Raw genomic sequence first — 17,627 nt, 5'->3', positions numbered from 1 at the left:
CGTTGCTTGAAACTGCTTCGAAAAAAAAAAAAAAAACGAAAACGCCATATGAATGTCATGTAGTGGGAGGAGTCAATTTTGCAAGTAATCTTCGAATGGCTTCATTAGAAGAGCTTATTTCCTCGTGAATCGACTGCCGCAAAATTTCTTAGAATCTATCAAGTACGAGCGGAGTTACGGGGGCTTGTCGCTCGCTTCAGGCGCTTTCTCTCCCCTTTCGTGCCAGCGAGCGCGCTGAAAGCTACGCAGGGAGGTGGGCAGTGGTGTGTGTTGTGAATTGTGAACAAAATACGTGAATTGCGCAACGAGTGGGTGCTTTAAAGGCCCGCCCATTACAAGGCGCTCAGACATAATCATGATTATCAGCAACAGCATCAACGAAGTGTGCAGGTGCGCGTGGTGCCTTACGGACGCGTAGTGGGCTCTTCGCGACTGTACTTGCAGTAGGAATTCTGGGATAGTTTGAAACGGCAAATGTTACGCGCACAGACGTTCGTTTCCTTGCGGCACGCGTGATGTGTCCACCGGGAAACGAAGCCAGGCTAGCAATTGAAAAGGCGATGGATGCGCACTGGGACCGATTACACTGTCGCGTTCTACATTTGAAAGCGACGTAAGCAATCAATGCGATAGCAACGAATTCGAATGTTATACGAAATAAGGCTAGCAGCTAACTCCTTCAGGATCCGTTCTCGCTTAACTCTACAAAACGCTTGCATAAGGGAATACGGTCGCTCCAGGGAGCGAAACGGTTTTCGTGTTGCCTGCGGCTTCACCGCGTACTTCACAGCACATACAAGGGTATACGAGCCGTCTGCTGATCTCAGTCGAGATCGCGCGCGCCACTGCGCGACCGCGCCCTTTTGATGCAAGTTCGCAGTCGATGCCCGATGGACGCAGCCTCCCTACACCCCTTGATGCTCCTTCGCCCGACCGAACCGGCCGTCGCGTTTCATCTCTGCTTGAGCCGCGCCCGTCTGCAGCCTCCGCATGCTTTCGCTCGCACATAGAACATAAGACGCACGGGACAATGTTATCGATTTGGAGTTTATACGGAACATGACGGCGACGGCCAAACTTTGTCCTTCATAATGGAGAACCCTTCGCACGCCTATGATCCCACTTATCCGCTCGGGTAACTGCTTTCTGAAAGCCCTAATTTTCATAAATATATAGAGCTACACTGTACACTTTGGGCGCGGCTGCACCCTTTGAAGCTTGTTTTTGTCGCACAATGACAATGGTCATATACCCTGCTCTGTACTTCCAGATGTCGAACGACATGCGCGTTATCAGCGATAGGTTAGGTTAGGTTGGCCGAGCTAAGCTTATCTTTAGGTTACGAAGCTCTTGTCGGTCGCGCAGGTTATGTTACACAGGATACGTTAGATTACGAGCCTCTTATCGTGCCCTGCAGGTTGCCCGTTCTCGCATGGGCATCGTGCGGCTCATGTCTATGCGGCAGACGTCGGGCTACATGGTGGACGGCGTGGCCGACACCATCGGCTTCGCCGCCTTCCTGGCCGGATGCTTCCTGCACTTGCGTCGCCGGCTGCTCTCGTCCAAGCACTACCTGCCCATGGTGCAGCTCGAGGGCGTCGACAAGTCTCTGCCCAATGGTGCGTGTGTATGTAGGCATGCAGTCAGTGGCGAGCGTTGCATGCTGGAGGCACCTGTATGGCGTATACGACAACGAGTTGATGAACACTGCGACAGTGTGATTGATTGATTGATTGATTGATTGATTGATTGATTGATTGATTGGAATGGAATGGAATAGATGTAGAGGCGTAGCCGGGGGGGGGGTCGAACCCCCAGAAAATTTTAGATTTTGCATGTATATATACACATACGCGCACACATACAAAGTATGGTTGAATCCCCTCCCCCCTGAAAAATATTTTTGGCTATGCTACTGGATAGACGGATCTATGTGTCGACGTCTCGATGAATGGAATAGAATGGATGGATGGATGGATGGAATGGAGTGGTTGAATGGAAACTGAATGGAATGGATAGGAATGTAATGGGAATGAAATGGGAATAAGTCGGAATGAGAATGTATGGAGATTGAATGTGTGGGAATGAAATTGGGTGGAAGAACGAAATGGATGTGAATGGAATAGAATGGGACAGACGGGAAGCGTTGCTGACCGCTCTGTTAACTGTCGAGCTCTGGCATAGGAGGAGTTGTTCTGCCTCTAATGTCCGTGTGAATTAAGACGTCCAGCGACTTTTCTTTCTTTCTCTCTCTCTCTCTCTTTTGCAGGGCTAGGCATTTAAAAATATGAACCGAATTTTGCTTGCCCTCCACTCCCACCTCACTCTCGCGTTCAGTTACCTCTTCACTTAGTGGCGAACTCTGCCACTGTGCAGACATGCTGTACAGTACAGAAAAGGCAGCTTGCGGGCGTTCACAGCCGCAATTTGCCAAGGACGTTTCATGATGTAATGCCGGCCCCGAGTTACACATAGCGTTGCAACTGCGCCGCAGTAGAAGATCGCCTATCGCAGCGTCTGACCTGGTTGAATCCCGCGTCGATCGTTACATCATCGCGACCATTTGCTTTGGCGTTCTGCTGCTCAACAGTATATAGGCCGTGGGTTCGATTCCCGGCCACGTGCACTTCGATGGGTGCGTAGCGAAGAAACTATATAGAGAAAAAAAGTAATAGACGTCATTTATCAATTGGATCTGAATGCACGTTAGAGAACCCCAGGTGGTCACATCCTGAAGCTCTCCACTACCGCGTGTCTCATAAGCCTAGTCTGTTGTTGCTTTTGAACATTAAGTGTCCTGATTAATTTTAAAATAGAGGCTATAATTCGACTCTTTTTTAATTGTATGCAAAAACCGCTGCGCTTGGGCCCAACGTCAGTGCTACGACATGAATTTCGATATGGGTACTATAGTCGAATATTTATCACACTGTTGTGCGATAAATATGCAGTCCGTTATCTTGTCGACAGAATGTTAGTCCTGAAAAGACGCTGTCCAGATCTGAAGAGGCACGAGCAGGTAGTTGAAGATGGCGAAGTCACCCATTCTCTATCTGTTCTTTTTTGTCTTTAATTAATTATTTATTAAAGCTTTTCCTTGCGCTGGGTAGGTGCGAACAGAAACGAACCGGCGCGCGCTCGTTTCGTCCTCTTCTTCATGTTCTGCTTCGCTCCCACGACACGTGTGCCAATTTGCCCGGCCGTGGAATGCGATAACTATGATGGGCGAGTATGTTACGTGACTAAAAATCACGTAACAAATAGTCACGGGACTGAAACCACGTAACGTCACGTAACAACTAGCCACGTGACTAAAATCCCCTCACATCATGTAACAACTAGTTTCGTGACAAAAAATCACGTAACAATGGTCACGTGACTAAAATTAAGTAACACTATGTAACACCTAGTCACGTGACTAAATCGCGTAACATTACATCACGTAAGGTTACGTGGCTGAGGTCATGAAACATCGCGTAACATCTAGTAACGTGATTAAAACCACGTGACATGTTCCCGCCATGAACCACGTAACTACTCACGTGACTAAAATCACGTAGCAGCTACTCACGTGACGTGTTCCCGCCAAGAACACGTAACAGCTAGTCACATTATTAAAATCACGTAACAAATAGTCACGTGACATATCCTCCCGACATAAACCACCGAACAACTACTCACGTGACTAAAATCACGTAACTAGTCACGTGACTCAAAATCACGTACCACGCAACAGCTAGTCACGTGACGTGTTCCCGCCAAAACCACGTAACAGCTAGTCACGTGACTAAAATCACGTAACATAAGGAAACAATTGGTCACGTGACTAAAAATCACGTAACGTCCTGTAACATAGTCACGTGACTAAAATCAAGTGTCAACTGGTCACGTGACATGTTCCCACCAATAACTATGTAACAGCTAGTCACGTGAAATGTTCCCACCAGAACCACGTGAAACGTGCGTAGCTGTGGGGAACCGACCGAAACCAGAGGAGGATAGCCACGCCTAACCATAATCTGTACTACTAGCAAAAACTTAACATTTCTAGCGAAAGCTTGGCATCACTAGCAAAAACATAGAAAAAGCTAGCTCAAACACTATAGCTCCACTGTTGGTTCCAGCCTTGCACTACTAGTGCAAGTTGCACTTTTTTATTTATTAAAATGAAAAAAAAAAAGCTGCGAGTCTCGATCTGTACGTGTAACTGTGATAGCATTGCCCTACTCTCTGGTTTGAAAACGTAATTTACAGACTTAGGTTTTTAGCTAAGTATTTTTAGCCTCACCTTTCATGACTGAAGTTAATCATAAAAGTACAGTCATTGTTTAGCCATTATGAAACTATGGAAGAGTTCGAAGCTGTCTCAGGTGGCGGAGTATATCTTCCAAAAAAAAAACAGGAACAGAGAGAACGCAGGCATCGACTATTAACTTATGGTTATTTCATTTGAAAGATGTTACATTACAGATGCGAACATCAATCATATCTGCACATCAACAAAGAATGACGCATACCACATATGTGTGATGTTACTCTGATGTATTTCAGCTGTATATGTGTATGATCTAGTCTTTCTGATGAATACAGTAGCAGCAGATATGTCAGCTCAAAGGTGTGTTGCTTTACCTTTCTTTGGTCCTGTTGTTGGCACTGTTTTTTCTGAAAACGGTGGAACTACAGATCTCGGAAATAAGGAAAGGCTGTCTCTGTACCAACACAAATGTCCTACTCTGCAGGCGGTTCGTCTTTCTCGGTGATTCAGCACCCAGCCAAGAAGATAATGGTCGTGGTGCTCTGTTTTGGTGCCCAGATGGCCATCAGTTGCTTCTTCTGGGACCGCTACATCAACGAATATCACATACTACTGGAGACACCCGGCTCCAGAAAAGAGGTGTGTAGTCGACACTCAGAACAATGAACAGAGGCGAAGGGGTGGGGGTCACTGTTCAATTATATTACCAGTACAGAAGTTCTGGCATGTCTTGGTGTCTAATATGTTATGTAATGCATGGATGGGAGGTGTTAATAGATGCGTACAGGGGCAAACTTCCAAAAGAATTTGCACATGCAATATTGGGGTGGTTTTTGGATATAGAGTATAGAGGCTATGTGCGTATTGTCAAGTCCCTTATAAACTGCCTGTGATGTATTAAAGGCCACACTTGCCAAAGTGGTGTGGGGGCTTGCAAATGCAGCCAAGAAAACTCGGTTGAACACAGCCTCCAGTGTCATCCTACTTGGGATGTTGCCAGAGATTATTTCAAAACCATTCGTGAGGAGTACCCACAGCCAAGAGTGCTCATGCGTCATTTTGGAAGTTTTCTCAAACCTTTTAGACCCAGCATACGTGCACAATGAACTTGTGAAAACGGGTAGTTTCGGTACTCAGAACTTTGTAGCTGACTGACCAACAGAGCAGTAGAAAAGCCTTCAGCCACATCTGGAAATCCTTGCGTGCCTTTTACCCGACACTTTTCTTGACTTACGTGCATACAAAGTCGGTGTGGATTTCTTGACCATGTTCTTTGCAACATCTCCGCCACCTTATTCGAAGGTTGCGCTGGCTTGGGGCTGAGGAAACATGTACTGCCAGAAATCAGTGTCCTTGTGAACATGATGCAGCCGGGGAGTTAGGGCAGCTGGTTGTGCCACAGCATTTGGTGTGGCTGTCACTGGTACTGCTTGTTCCATCTCTTCCTCCTTACCTATTCTTCCTCAACATTTTTAACTCTTACGTCAGCTTGGTCATAGACATAATTTCCAAATCATTGTATAGAAGGGTCTGTGTGGATTAGTAAGTAGAGAGCATGTGGCAAAGCATGTCAGTTGCAGAGTGTCTTCAGCACGGTTGAACACTGTGTCTTTTACACTCTGTTAACCTTGATAAAATTGATCAAATGCAGCAACATGCAGAAGTTTTCACAGTTAAAAGCGTAAACATTCTAGGCGTTCACATACAATGTGGCAAATCAAAATATTTTGTTGCGGTGCCACTACTTGAATGACTGTGAACTGTTCCTTCTTTCAGAGCGAATCACAGGTAAGTTACGCAGTGTTGCATGTAAGTAAACCACACTGGCTTGGAGCCGTGATCCAAAGAGCTCAGGCTTCTCGTTTAGGAAAAAGAAACCTTGTGGGACTTTCTATTTACTACTAATTACTAATCATTGGTCATGCGAAGCAGAATACTCTGGTTCTTATCAGGTCAGTAAAGCTGTAGGTAGCGTCACACATGCCTAGTCGCCCTTTAGGAGGGAGCCCACCTAGCTAGGAATCTTGGCGGCTGTTTTGCTGCTTTGATGCTGTTCAGTGACTGGATTTTCAGTTGGTGAGAGCCATCGAATAAGAAATCACTTCAAGCCACCATCTTTGCCTGAATTTCTGTCCTTGTTTTCTACTCTTTAATTGTTAGTCACGCATGACATAACTTGTGACCCAACACCTCACTAGGGAGAAGGGGTGGCCGTGAATGAGCTCCAGAAGTAGTGACATCAAACTATAATGCTTAGTCTGATGGATAGTGTGCCGTTTCTGTCAGGTCACATTAAGGTCAATCGGCTGGGCCGATTTTCTTTGGTAGCAAAAAAAAAAACAGAAAATAATGCAACTTTTTGAGCTCAACAAAGTACGACCTAAGTGTGCATTTGAAGCAGTGCTAGCCAAGCAGTATATCTTCAAATGGCCACCTTTTCCTTCAGTCAGTTTAGCCGTTTTGAGCAGGTAGTTGACTTCACCATGTTTCGCTCTGTCATTTAAATTGTGCTGGCATCTAATTGGTGGTTGCTCTGATAGTTGTTACAAGAAAAGGAGAGAGAGAAATAAGCTGTACTGCCTTTCATTCTTTTTTTCTGTTTGCTTGCAGGCTGCTCAAACAGAGGTGCTGCGTTCTTCCATGATGTGGATCATTATGTGGTTCTGGCGCATCGCCAATGCTCATGCGCTGATGCAAATGTTCCTCTTTGCAATCTTCATCAATCGTATGTGGGTGAGTGTCCCATATGTATCAAAGGAAATGAGCAGTGCTATGGCTTACTACGTTTCCCTAAGCCTCATTTACGATCATTCAGTTCGAGCTTTGTTAGACTTGATGTAATGCACAGGCCTCGTGTTTCAGAGATCGTGCCTGGTGCCATTGTTGTGCGCCAATTCAAGGGTATAAATTTCACCGAGAAAGAGCTGTTTCCTTGTTCAAATGTAATTACATATTACTGTGCATGCATTCAAGAGTATTTCGACTGTTAAGAAAAAATTAATGGTGTCGTACGTCGATTTATCATGAGACAGCGACACGTTAAACAGTCGAGGTAGCACTGGCAGGACACGAAGGTAAATCGCGCGCACAGCAACAACAGACGTGGAAGCTCTTCGTTCTCTTCCTCACTACAATGGTACTAATGGAGTACAAATTAAGACAGCCCTATAATTCATCTACAAAGTCCCTTATACAGTTTACTGAGAATTCCTTGGTTTTACCCGATTTCTTGCTCCTCAGAAGAGCTTGTATAGGGGCTAGTCGGAACGTAATGGATGAAAAAAGTCAGCGCTGCGAAATCTTGCAAAGTTTTGCTTCTGTCAGATTCTTACAGGCTATGAACAGTTACGTCATGATGCCATGTGTAGTTTTCCGTCAACATAGCATGTCACCACCTGCTTGTTATTATTTTATTTTATTTCTTAGTTAAATGTATAAAAAATGAGAAGATAGGTCTCTTTAGAGTCGGCTTTAGGGCGGTACACCGCGCATGAATTTTTTTCCTGTAAGGCACTCCAGAAAACATGCGTGTATGCCTGCATCCATGAATTGAAGCACCGTGTGTGATAAGTAGAAAAGGCTCTGTTGTATGGGAAAAGTTTAGAGGTTGCGCAGTACTGTAGTAAGGTGCAAAAGCAGCTTCTGAAGTATTGGGGTGGCTTGAGTTTGGTGGGGGGAAAGGAGTTAAGTACAGAGGAAGGTGACAACAGTTAGGTGGGGTAAGCTTGTGTATGTAAGAATAGAAGCTTTGGGAGCCCGCATTGACTAAACACCAAATTGGCTCCTCGGCAAATCACTAACTGTGTATAACGACTATGTTATGCACGAGAGGTATGAGTATCAGTACCCGGAGCTTCCACCAATTGTTTCGTGAATGAAGCACAAACTATTCGGGAGTTTGTTTACAAGAACACTTACCACTCCAGCTGACGGATTGTGTGTGTGCCCATTTGTCATCGGGAAAATTCTTCCGCTATTCTTCAACGGTTGCATCATGCTTATAATGAATGTCCGGTATCACAAAGGTATTTTTATCTAGAAGGCAATGTCATTATAACCAGTTTTAGCTGTATACTATGATTTCTCAACAGAATATAAATTGATAGTTATTTTTTATCTTTTGTACGTGAATTTCAGGAGTTCCTGCTGTGGATTCAATACATTGGATTTGCGGTGCTCGGGACTCTGGTGGTCTTCACAGAATTTCATTTAAGGACTGTAAGTGGGGTTTAAAAAAAATCTCTGGGTGATTACTGAAATGTGGTGTAATGATCGATGTGCGATTCGTGCATGCAGCTGTCATTACCTTTGAATAAGGTTTGCTTTCTCTTGCACCTTACAGCCCAAATCTGCATTTCCTTAGTGTCAACAATGGTGCTATACTTTGCTCCAAATTGAAGCATAAATAAGGATGCACTAGAGTGAATAGTATAATCCTATCAGCACATCGAAAGTAGCTGCCATGATATACACTCAAACCTCATTATAGCAAAGTCACATCTGCCATGAAAATAACTTCGTTATATCCGAAAATTCGTTATAAACAATTATTTTTAACACTGTCTCTATGACAACACTATTCATTTACTTCGTTATAACCGATAATTCGTTATATCCGTGTTCGTTATATCGAGGTTTGAGTGTATATCGCTTGCAGATGTTCTTCCTTGTCTTTTGCAAGTGCCATGCTTATCCCTTTGCAACGCCTCATCCTCATCTAGAGACACGACTTACTTTTGCCATTTCTGTGGACTATAGGCAAGGAAAAGACCACAAACATTGAGCTAATGATTAATGAGGCATTCTTGTTGCCTTAGCTTCTTTTATATCGCTTCTGGTTTAAATGTTTTGCTACACAGACGGTACCGTGTTTAACGAGATGTTGGCCGTGGGGTGTTTCGGCTGGAATTTCAAGGTGTTTTTTTACCTCTTTAGAAATGCTCGCTGCCAGCAGATGACTATCGCATGTAATTTGAGTGAATCATTGAATTCGGTTTAGGAAGAAATACAGCATGACTGTCTGTACAATAATTGTATAATTATTTATGCTGTAATTACAGTTAATTGCTGTAAAATACACTATAGTTTATTCTAACACTACCACTTGTTTTAAATTTGGTCTCCAGAACCCTGGCATCAAATTATGTAAATTTGTCGCATTTATAGGCAGTCAATCATAATATGTGTTGCAAAGGCAGTCGATTATAATACGTGTTGCAAGTCTCACAATCTCTACCCACCTTTTATTGATTCTTGCACTTAACGTTACAAATCTTATTGTTTTGCAGAGTAGTTTGCGTGCTCCATTTTGCACAATGCATTGAAGTGACACATCAGTTTATGTTGTATACAACTCTATGCCCACCACTCAAATCAATCAATCAATCAATCAATCAATCAATCAATCAATCAATCAATCAATCTCTTCGCCGATCCAGAGCTACCTATTATGAATGAATGAATGAATGAATGTTTACTTCCAGCGAAATACTGGAAATGGGAGCATTTGCTTGACAAATCAATCAATCAATCAATCAATCAATCAATCAATCAATCAATCAATCAATCAATCAATCAATCAATCAATCAATCAATCAATCAATCAATCAATCAATCAATCAATCAATCAATCAATCGAATTTCTTTGCAGATCCGGAGCTACCTATTATGAAAAAAGCATGCGGGTGCATGGAAGAGGAGAGGCAGTTCAACACGAAGACCTAGTCGCCATTCACTAGACGCGTTCCACAACACATTTGCAGCGGACAGGACTCGAGGCAGCTGTCTTCACACCCCCCACTCTCCTCCCTTGGATGCTTTCCGCACCTTTCTTCATCCTTTTTCTTCAGTGGTGCTTATTTTTCTATGCTGCGAGAAGCAGTGTTAGTTTGGTGCTGCACTCGGACGCATTGATTGCAAGCGCCAGCGTTGGGAGTGACATTTCAAAGACCCACACAAACGCAAAGCCCCGTTCCACCATGTGGCATGGGACTTCTTTCACCATTGTGTGTAACTTTTCTTTTTCATCTAATTCGATGCTACTGTCTCACATAAGCAATCATTGCGGGGGCATTGGTTCCAGTTCGCTCGATAGTTGTCTCATACTTTGTGATGTTGTATCTCTGCTCTGTTCTGAACAGTTCCTTTTCTCTTTCATTTTCTGCTTTTCACGTACCATAACATTCCAACTTTATAACATTCCAACCTTACCCAACTTCATAATTTGCACCCTAAAGCTTCCGCGTTGACGTTTTGCTCATATCGACACTGATATTTGAAAAAGAGGGTGAGGGAGTAAAAAAAAACTGAGACTAAAGATGCCTTGACCAGAACCGAGCACTGCTACATGACGAGATTTTGCGCGAAGTGAAATCACGAATCCTACGTTTTCTTGTTTACGTTGCAAACTTGTCTATTTTCTTACCACAAATGAATTACTATTTCGAGCCTTGCTGTGGAGGTTCGTGTGGCGGTGCTCCAGTTTAGCATCAGGGTGATAGCAAGCACTGCGTTAGAGCAGGCCCCGTTCTCGCACCGATAAACACAGAACCGTTACAAGATCCTCGCAGCACATTTGCGGACGTTTTTTTAATGGCCCAACAGCCGGCATTCTTTCAGTTTGTTCAATTGTTGGTTCTGTATCGACGTAGCGGTGCCTATGATTTGTGCCTTAGGCACGTAGTGCTTGACGTGGCTGGCTCCTGCGATAGTTGGAGCGATAACATATCTGAACCAGCGGTGTCACGCGTATCTGCATAGTTTGGGAAACGTGCCAACGTGCCAAAGTTTCTCTGCGAATGTTTTCATGTACCTGGTCCTGTGGCAGCCATAGGGTACCTCGCGAGCATGCAAGGTATGGTAAAGAGCTTTAAAAACACTCGAGAAGCATCGAGAAATCGTAGCAGTTTAGATTTGTGCGGCATGTTGCACAGTGTCTCGCTTGCGATTCGAGCTACGGCAGTGGCGAAAATTCAACCGCTTAAGCGTCCCACACGGTGTCGTATCTTTCTCGTTACTTCTAGTCCATTTGCGCAGTGTAGTTTTCTGTCACCTAGTCAACGAAGAAACGACGAAAGCAGCACAGCCACAATCTAATAAAAGACTCGCGACACAAAGACTATGCAGTTATCGTAGGGCAGCGCTCATTGTGATATTGTGTAAATCTGCATCAAAGTAGAATGCTACGTGTACAACGTGTGTAGATATGAAGCAATTTATATTTATAGTTGTTAGGCCCCTCGAATGTGGGCGGATGTGCCGATCGGTGTTGTTTATGTGCGTCCCCTCCTTCTGCGCGCAGTGCACAGGTGATGCTCCGAACAAACGTTGCCAGTTCTTTGACAATGAACGCATACTACTGTAACCGCGTGCGGTGAGCTATTTGCTTGTTTTTCGAGTAAACAGATCAAAGTAGTACGTTTGACCAGTGAAATGATTTGTACGAACAAGTGTGAATGGACATTTTGTAGTTATTTATAAATAAAGATTTATTTTTTTATTGCGAGTACACACAACACTACAATTTTGTATCGTTTGGTGGCACTTTTTTAAGAAGCAATACAGAAATTGAGGTGGTCGTTTATTGTTTGCAGTTTGGTATCGACGGTGAATTGAGTGTACGACAGGAAGTGAATCACTGATGTCGTGGCAGAAGATAACTGTTTCGAATATACTGATAACAAAATGCAGTGGATAAAGATGTTTCTTCAGAAGGTGTCATACAATCTTATTTGCTGCAGTTCAGTGGAGTTTACTCCAGTGGTTGATATAGATTTGTCAAGAATCATTTGTCTTTATGGATAGTGCTACTGCTTATGCTGTAAAAGTGGAGCTGTGAATACGAAGCTCTTTGGCGTTCCTTCAGTGAGCAGTAAACTGAAATGCAAAGCAGCATTCCGTTTCGATTGTTACTTCGGCATTTCAGGCAGTCTATGTATCTTGTGAAATTTGGTGGCTACATTCCCCGATGCAGATAAGTTGAGGACTGAATACCAATTCGCAAAGAGCAGTGCTAGAATGTTGTGTAATCACAATATAAACATCCCTGCTCTTGTCAAAAAGATGTTTGCTTAAAATTCGTGCAGTGCTGCACTCGCAACACAAGAACATTAGATTTCTAAAAGGAACGCATTTTTTGTTCACGTTGTCACTGATTTACGAGTCATTGGCACAGTATTGCATTGTGCATTTCATAACTGTTTGTCCACATATTTGGAGCAGGTGGACATTATGGCCACTTGCCACTGGTTCTGTCTGTACACTATATACCATCTTTTTCTGTAGAGTAGACCAGTAATTGACATATCATTGTTGCACTGAACAAGCTCCATTTTTTTTAGGGAGAGTACCTGTTTTGGGACATCTGAAAGCAATCAAATTAAGACTAAAGATGAGCTAAGTTGTGTCGCATGAATGGAATGCAGCTGTGGTTCATTTGAACAGTGTGGCCAGTGCTTCTAGCATCCATGATCATGATGTTATCTTCTACTGTGTACTTGGACACACGCAGCGGCTCGAGCCAGCATTTTCGGAAGCTCCATCTCCGAAACCATGTTTGAAAAGCCTTGTTACGAAAATTACTGGCATAAAGGATTGAAAGCAGAACCAGAAGCCATGTTAAATTTGCTCGCAATGGTTGCTGCAAAGTTGCAACTTTTGTGGTAAATTATGTTTTGACTTCAATAATCTTTGCGTGGAAGCCTTGCATTGGCTTCATAATTAAAAACAAATTTATGCGCGATCAACTAACTGCTCGATACAAATGTTTGGTATCAAATTTTGATATCGCATATCATATTAGAAGCAACCTGCTCAGAGGGAATTCACCCATTTTTTAAAGGTGCTTACGATTTCTTGATTGACATTGTACCTTTCTTTAAATTTTTTCATTTATCTTGGCAACCTGAAATCATAGGACATGTTGTGTAGTCACCTAGCACTATCTTGGGGAACTTGTTTAGTCCACTCTGAAGGGCTTATAGACCCATGCCAGTGTTATGTACAGCAGAGGACAACATTATTGATAGCATGTGAACACTTGGCTTCAGTGTCATGCCACACTGGACTTTGCCACTGATGGCAGCACCACTGATATGTGCTGCACATACAGGGTCGACCGCTGTTAGAGAGAACACACGAGCACGTGGCCCGTGCTCCGAGAGGCATTTAGCGGTGAGCGTCGCGGAGCACTCTTGCAGTGTTCAAACCTGTATGGACATTTGAAATGTACAAACAAGTTAGAGTTAATCGAAATGTGCTCTTTCATTCTTGTTTTCTATGGTGTTATCTCGGCACCACTTTGACTTGCACGATTATTGCAGAGTCTAAACATTATTTGGCAACCTTGTAATTAGTGGTATGAGCTAGTGCCCTCGTGTCATCACTTGTGAAAGCTTTTATACTCTAGAATGTCTTCCTCGGGTTTAATTCGTACATGAATGTACACAAGGAAATCTATTAGACATTGGCGGGGGTTTGAGGGGTTCAAACCACTCCCAAAATTTTTGCATTTCATATGGATAGACTATATGTGTGAACACACACACAAACACATGCAACGAACATACGTAAAGAAAGGTTAGACCCCCCCCCCCCCTTTGCTCAAAATAAATTTGTGGCCATGCCATTGCTCTGAGAGGAGCGACAATAATTGCATGCGTCAGCTGCTTTGGCACCATGTGCCATCCTGCTGGCTGCAACACAAATCTTCTATCACAGTTTTTACCAGGAATGAATTAATGATGCGTCTTCTAACACGAGCGGCTCGATTTTTTTATTAACCAGGTCGCACTGCACTTAGTGCGATGGCAGATGACACACCAAAAGCACCATTCGCTGCTTTTGGTATATCTGACACATCCGACACTCTGACACATCATGAAGCTTGACACATCTTTGGGTATCTGACACATCACGAAGCTCGAGTTGCTTGTTCCCGCTATGTGTGGTCCTCCCTGTACATCACATTCGCTAACGTGATACCACTTTCACTTCAATTAAAGCGCACGGATTTATGGTTCAAATCTTTCATTACTATGTACGACTTCATTGATACAAGGCGTCGAATGCATTACGGGATGCAAGCACAGGAATAACTAGCCTTAAACACTTTCAGATATGTTATTCATAGCAACCTAGAAGGCCGTAAGTGACTGCACAAAGGTTAATATCTCTATCAAGCAAAACATATCATGTACCACCTCTGCGTACTTATAACATTCTGTAATTGTCTTGTTGTCAAACAAACTTGCTCATTCACTTTGTATACGAGCAGGATGCTAGATTAACGATATCTTGTGAATGAAAAGTCTGTCCTATTGAAGCGCCATTACATTTGTCCGAGTGGTCCCCGTTTTCTGTCTTCGCAAAGAAAGCTTGAAGAAGTTTGCAGCAGACTTGTCGAGAGTGCATAAACATGAAGAAAATGGCAATGACACTTTGTCTGGTTAAATGATAAATCAAGGAGCTGCTAAAATAAGGAGTGTGCCACTGGGGTTATGTCGGTTGTGTATAGATAATAGCCATCCCATCTAAAACACAAGTGATGCCCGTGAATCGTTGCAAGACTATAAAGTTCCCATGATGACGTAGGCTGCAACCACTGGCAGGAAAAGGAGGTGCAGGCTGTATAAGTAGTGGGCCATATTACAAGAGCACTCTGTATTTATTTAACACAAGCATACAAAGCAAATTGATAATGAAGACAAAGAAAGCAATGAAGCAAAAAAAAAAGCACGTTTCATCTGCTTTCGTTTACATTTATCTCATAATTACTACACCCCAATTAAAAACTACGGACCATCCCCTCATTGTGCTTTTTTTTAACTTTATTAGTTTGTTTCTCTTCCAAGCACTTTCGGTCAAGCACTTGCTTGCTGCTTTCCGAATATTCAAAGAGAGTATTGTACATTAATAAAACTGATACGAAATGAATGGTTCGGATTCAAGTTAAGAGTTGTATTGGATACATATGATGTCAGAGCTTAAGTTTACTTTAAGATGAGGGTCAATTAACTGTCAGTATAATTAACAAAGATTAATTGAATAATTTCATTGAAAAAGCAGACGGTTTTCTTGTGAGCAGCTGGGATCGTTGCGCCACCTGTCAGAACAGATCTCAACCACGTGCTTCCTTCTATGTGGCCTCTGAGATCCGCTTCAGCAGTGTGACAAAACGCAGTTAACCCAAGGAATACACCAGGGCACATGAATGCTGACACGCGAGTGCCTGTACCAGACTCCCCAAGTGATGTCGAGGATTAGGGTCACCTCCAATTTTTGTGCATTGGCTTCATATGCGTGTGCCTAAAAAAATCGAGCCCTTCAACCAAATACCCTTCTTTGCTTAGTATTTGTTTGGTTGACTTTACAATCATTGATTTGGCTGACCATTTTCAAGCAGAAATGCTTTTGACAGCTTGTCCAGAAGCAACATGAGTGGCATTGAGAAACTGTCCTAACACAGTTATTACCATATTTTCCAGACTATTTAAGATTATAATGGGAACTATGGTTGTACACAATATTATGTTTTAAACATATTGAGTGGATTCAGCGCGATACAACGAGGACAGAGGTGAAGAAGGGACGCAAAGACCAGTGGCCCCGTTCTTGCACTTGTTCACACAGTGTCCCAGTGGACCTGTGTCCCTTCTTCACTTCTGTCCTCGTTGTATCACTCTGAATCCACTCAATATGTTTAACAGAATCCACCTAGCCCAAATGTTGATTTTTCTGCCGTGTGTTACGTTTTAATGTCGGAAGCATGCATGACGAGAAGTAGTTCATGCTGGGCCTGCAATATCTTTCTGTGCTGAGAGCCACGGAGTGAGCCACGCAAAGGTCACAGCTGTACACAAGCAATATACTTCTAGCCCACATTGGCAGCTTGTGACGTGCAAGCAAATGCTGTTGATGACTGTATTTGGGTGCTTCATATTGAGAGTGCATGCGTAAAGCCTCACTGAAAAATGTGCCACGCATTTGCATGCAACCTCATAGATGCACAAAACAGACGCAGAGCCCTCACGGCATTGTTGAAGCTAACTGTACTCGATCACGTGCAAGAACTGTAATTTGAAATAAAAGAAAGGCTTTTTATTTTAAACCCAAATCGGCACCTGCGGACTATACACCAGGTGCGCACTATAGTCTGGAAAATATAACACACGGGATTTCATTACGGTTGCTTCCAGCCAGATGTACAGCAGTCGGCACGCTTAACACTAACGCTACACAGCACGACCTGAAACAGTTTGATTGATGCCAGCGCCACGCAGCTTTGGGTTCTGTTGCTGAGATGTTACCAACACATGCTGACATACTATCCAAGCGTGCCGAGGTATTATGCCAGCCGCGAAGTGCCCAGCACTTCGCGGCTAGCATCAGTCAAACCAGTCCAGGCCACAGTGCGGAGCGTCCGTGTTAAGACGGCTGTACGTCGAGTGGATTGTTTGAAATGGAGACACTTGGAAAAACATGTCGCTGCTGCTTCTGCTGACAAGTCTAGCTTCAGAACAGTGAAATACTTTTGTGTGCCATCTCAACTACACACCTGCAGCACATCCTGACTATCATGCAAGTCCCGGGAACTTTCGTCTGCACATCTATTAAGGTACATTGTTTTAAAGCAGCTTCTACATTGGTTAAAAGTGCCCCAAATTAGTCAAGTGCCTTGGTCCCAAGGTAGGTACCATCGTGGTAGTAGGTAGTAGCACCTACCTTGGCACCATGGTACCTATTCTAGTAAGGTCCCATAGAAAGCACCTATGGTAGGAGCCACCTTGGTAGTTCATAGGAAGCACGTAACTTGGCACTAAGGTACCTAAACAAGAAAGGTACCTTAGTCCAAGGATAGGTACTACCTTGGTGTAGGCAGACAGCACCTGCCTTGGTACCATGGTACCTGCAGTTGGTACAACGTACCTGTCTCCTTTGGTCCCAGGGTAGGTACCAGAAGGTACGTGGAACCTACAGTGGTACCGAGGTACCTACAGTTGGTCCAAGGTATTTTTGACTGGCTGCAGTGTTTGTGGTGGTACCGTTCTCATGGCATGTGTACCTTGTTGAAGGTGGCGGAGCTTTACCCATGCGCTTACACTTATTCCAAGCCAAAGTATTTGTGCTTCCTGTGACATGCGTCAATACATGTGCATGTTTTCACAAATGGGCGATACAAATTTGTGACTGATCAATAAAAGGATGTTCTTAGTTTACAGTTCTTAGACAATCTCAAAGCTGCATCAAGCGTCTAAAGCCTCCTTCCTCTGAAAAGTTGTGTGATAGTACCAGATGCACTAATGTACATGTCATGTTCTACTGTAATATAAACATGTTTATTCACATCAATACGAGTAAACATTGAAGGCTGTGA

General features: G+C 43.5%; 1 protein-coding gene across 1 annotated transcript in view; it reads left to right on the top strand.

The window, feature by feature from the left end:
- Positions 1–10,202, top strand: part of LOC119405065 (ceramide phosphoethanolamine synthase) — a 74,942-nt gene extending 64,740 nt beyond the window's left edge. Inside the window, exons 5-9 of the mRNA XM_037671826.2 lie at positions 1,418–1,619; positions 4,740–4,894; positions 6,866–6,988; positions 8,393–8,473; positions 9,906–10,202. Coding sequence (XP_037527754.1) covers positions 1,418–1,619; positions 4,740–4,894; positions 6,866–6,988; positions 8,393–8,473; positions 9,906–9,926 — 582 coding nt within the window. The 3' untranslated portion in view covers positions 9,927–10,202. The remainder of the gene's footprint in view (positions 1–1,417; positions 1,620–4,739; positions 4,895–6,865; positions 6,989–8,392; positions 8,474–9,905) is intronic.
- Positions 10,203–17,627: the final 7,425 nt, after the last annotated feature.

Source organism: Rhipicephalus sanguineus, chromosome 9 (genome assembly GCF_013339695.2).
Source record: "Rhipicephalus sanguineus isolate Rsan-2018 chromosome 9, BIME_Rsan_1.4, whole genome shotgun sequence".
Lineage (NCBI taxonomy): Eukaryota > Metazoa > Arthropoda > Arachnida > Ixodida > Ixodidae > Rhipicephalus > Rhipicephalus sanguineus.
Note: the sequence above shows the minus strand (reverse complement) of the source record. Positions and strands in the feature narration are given on the sequence as shown.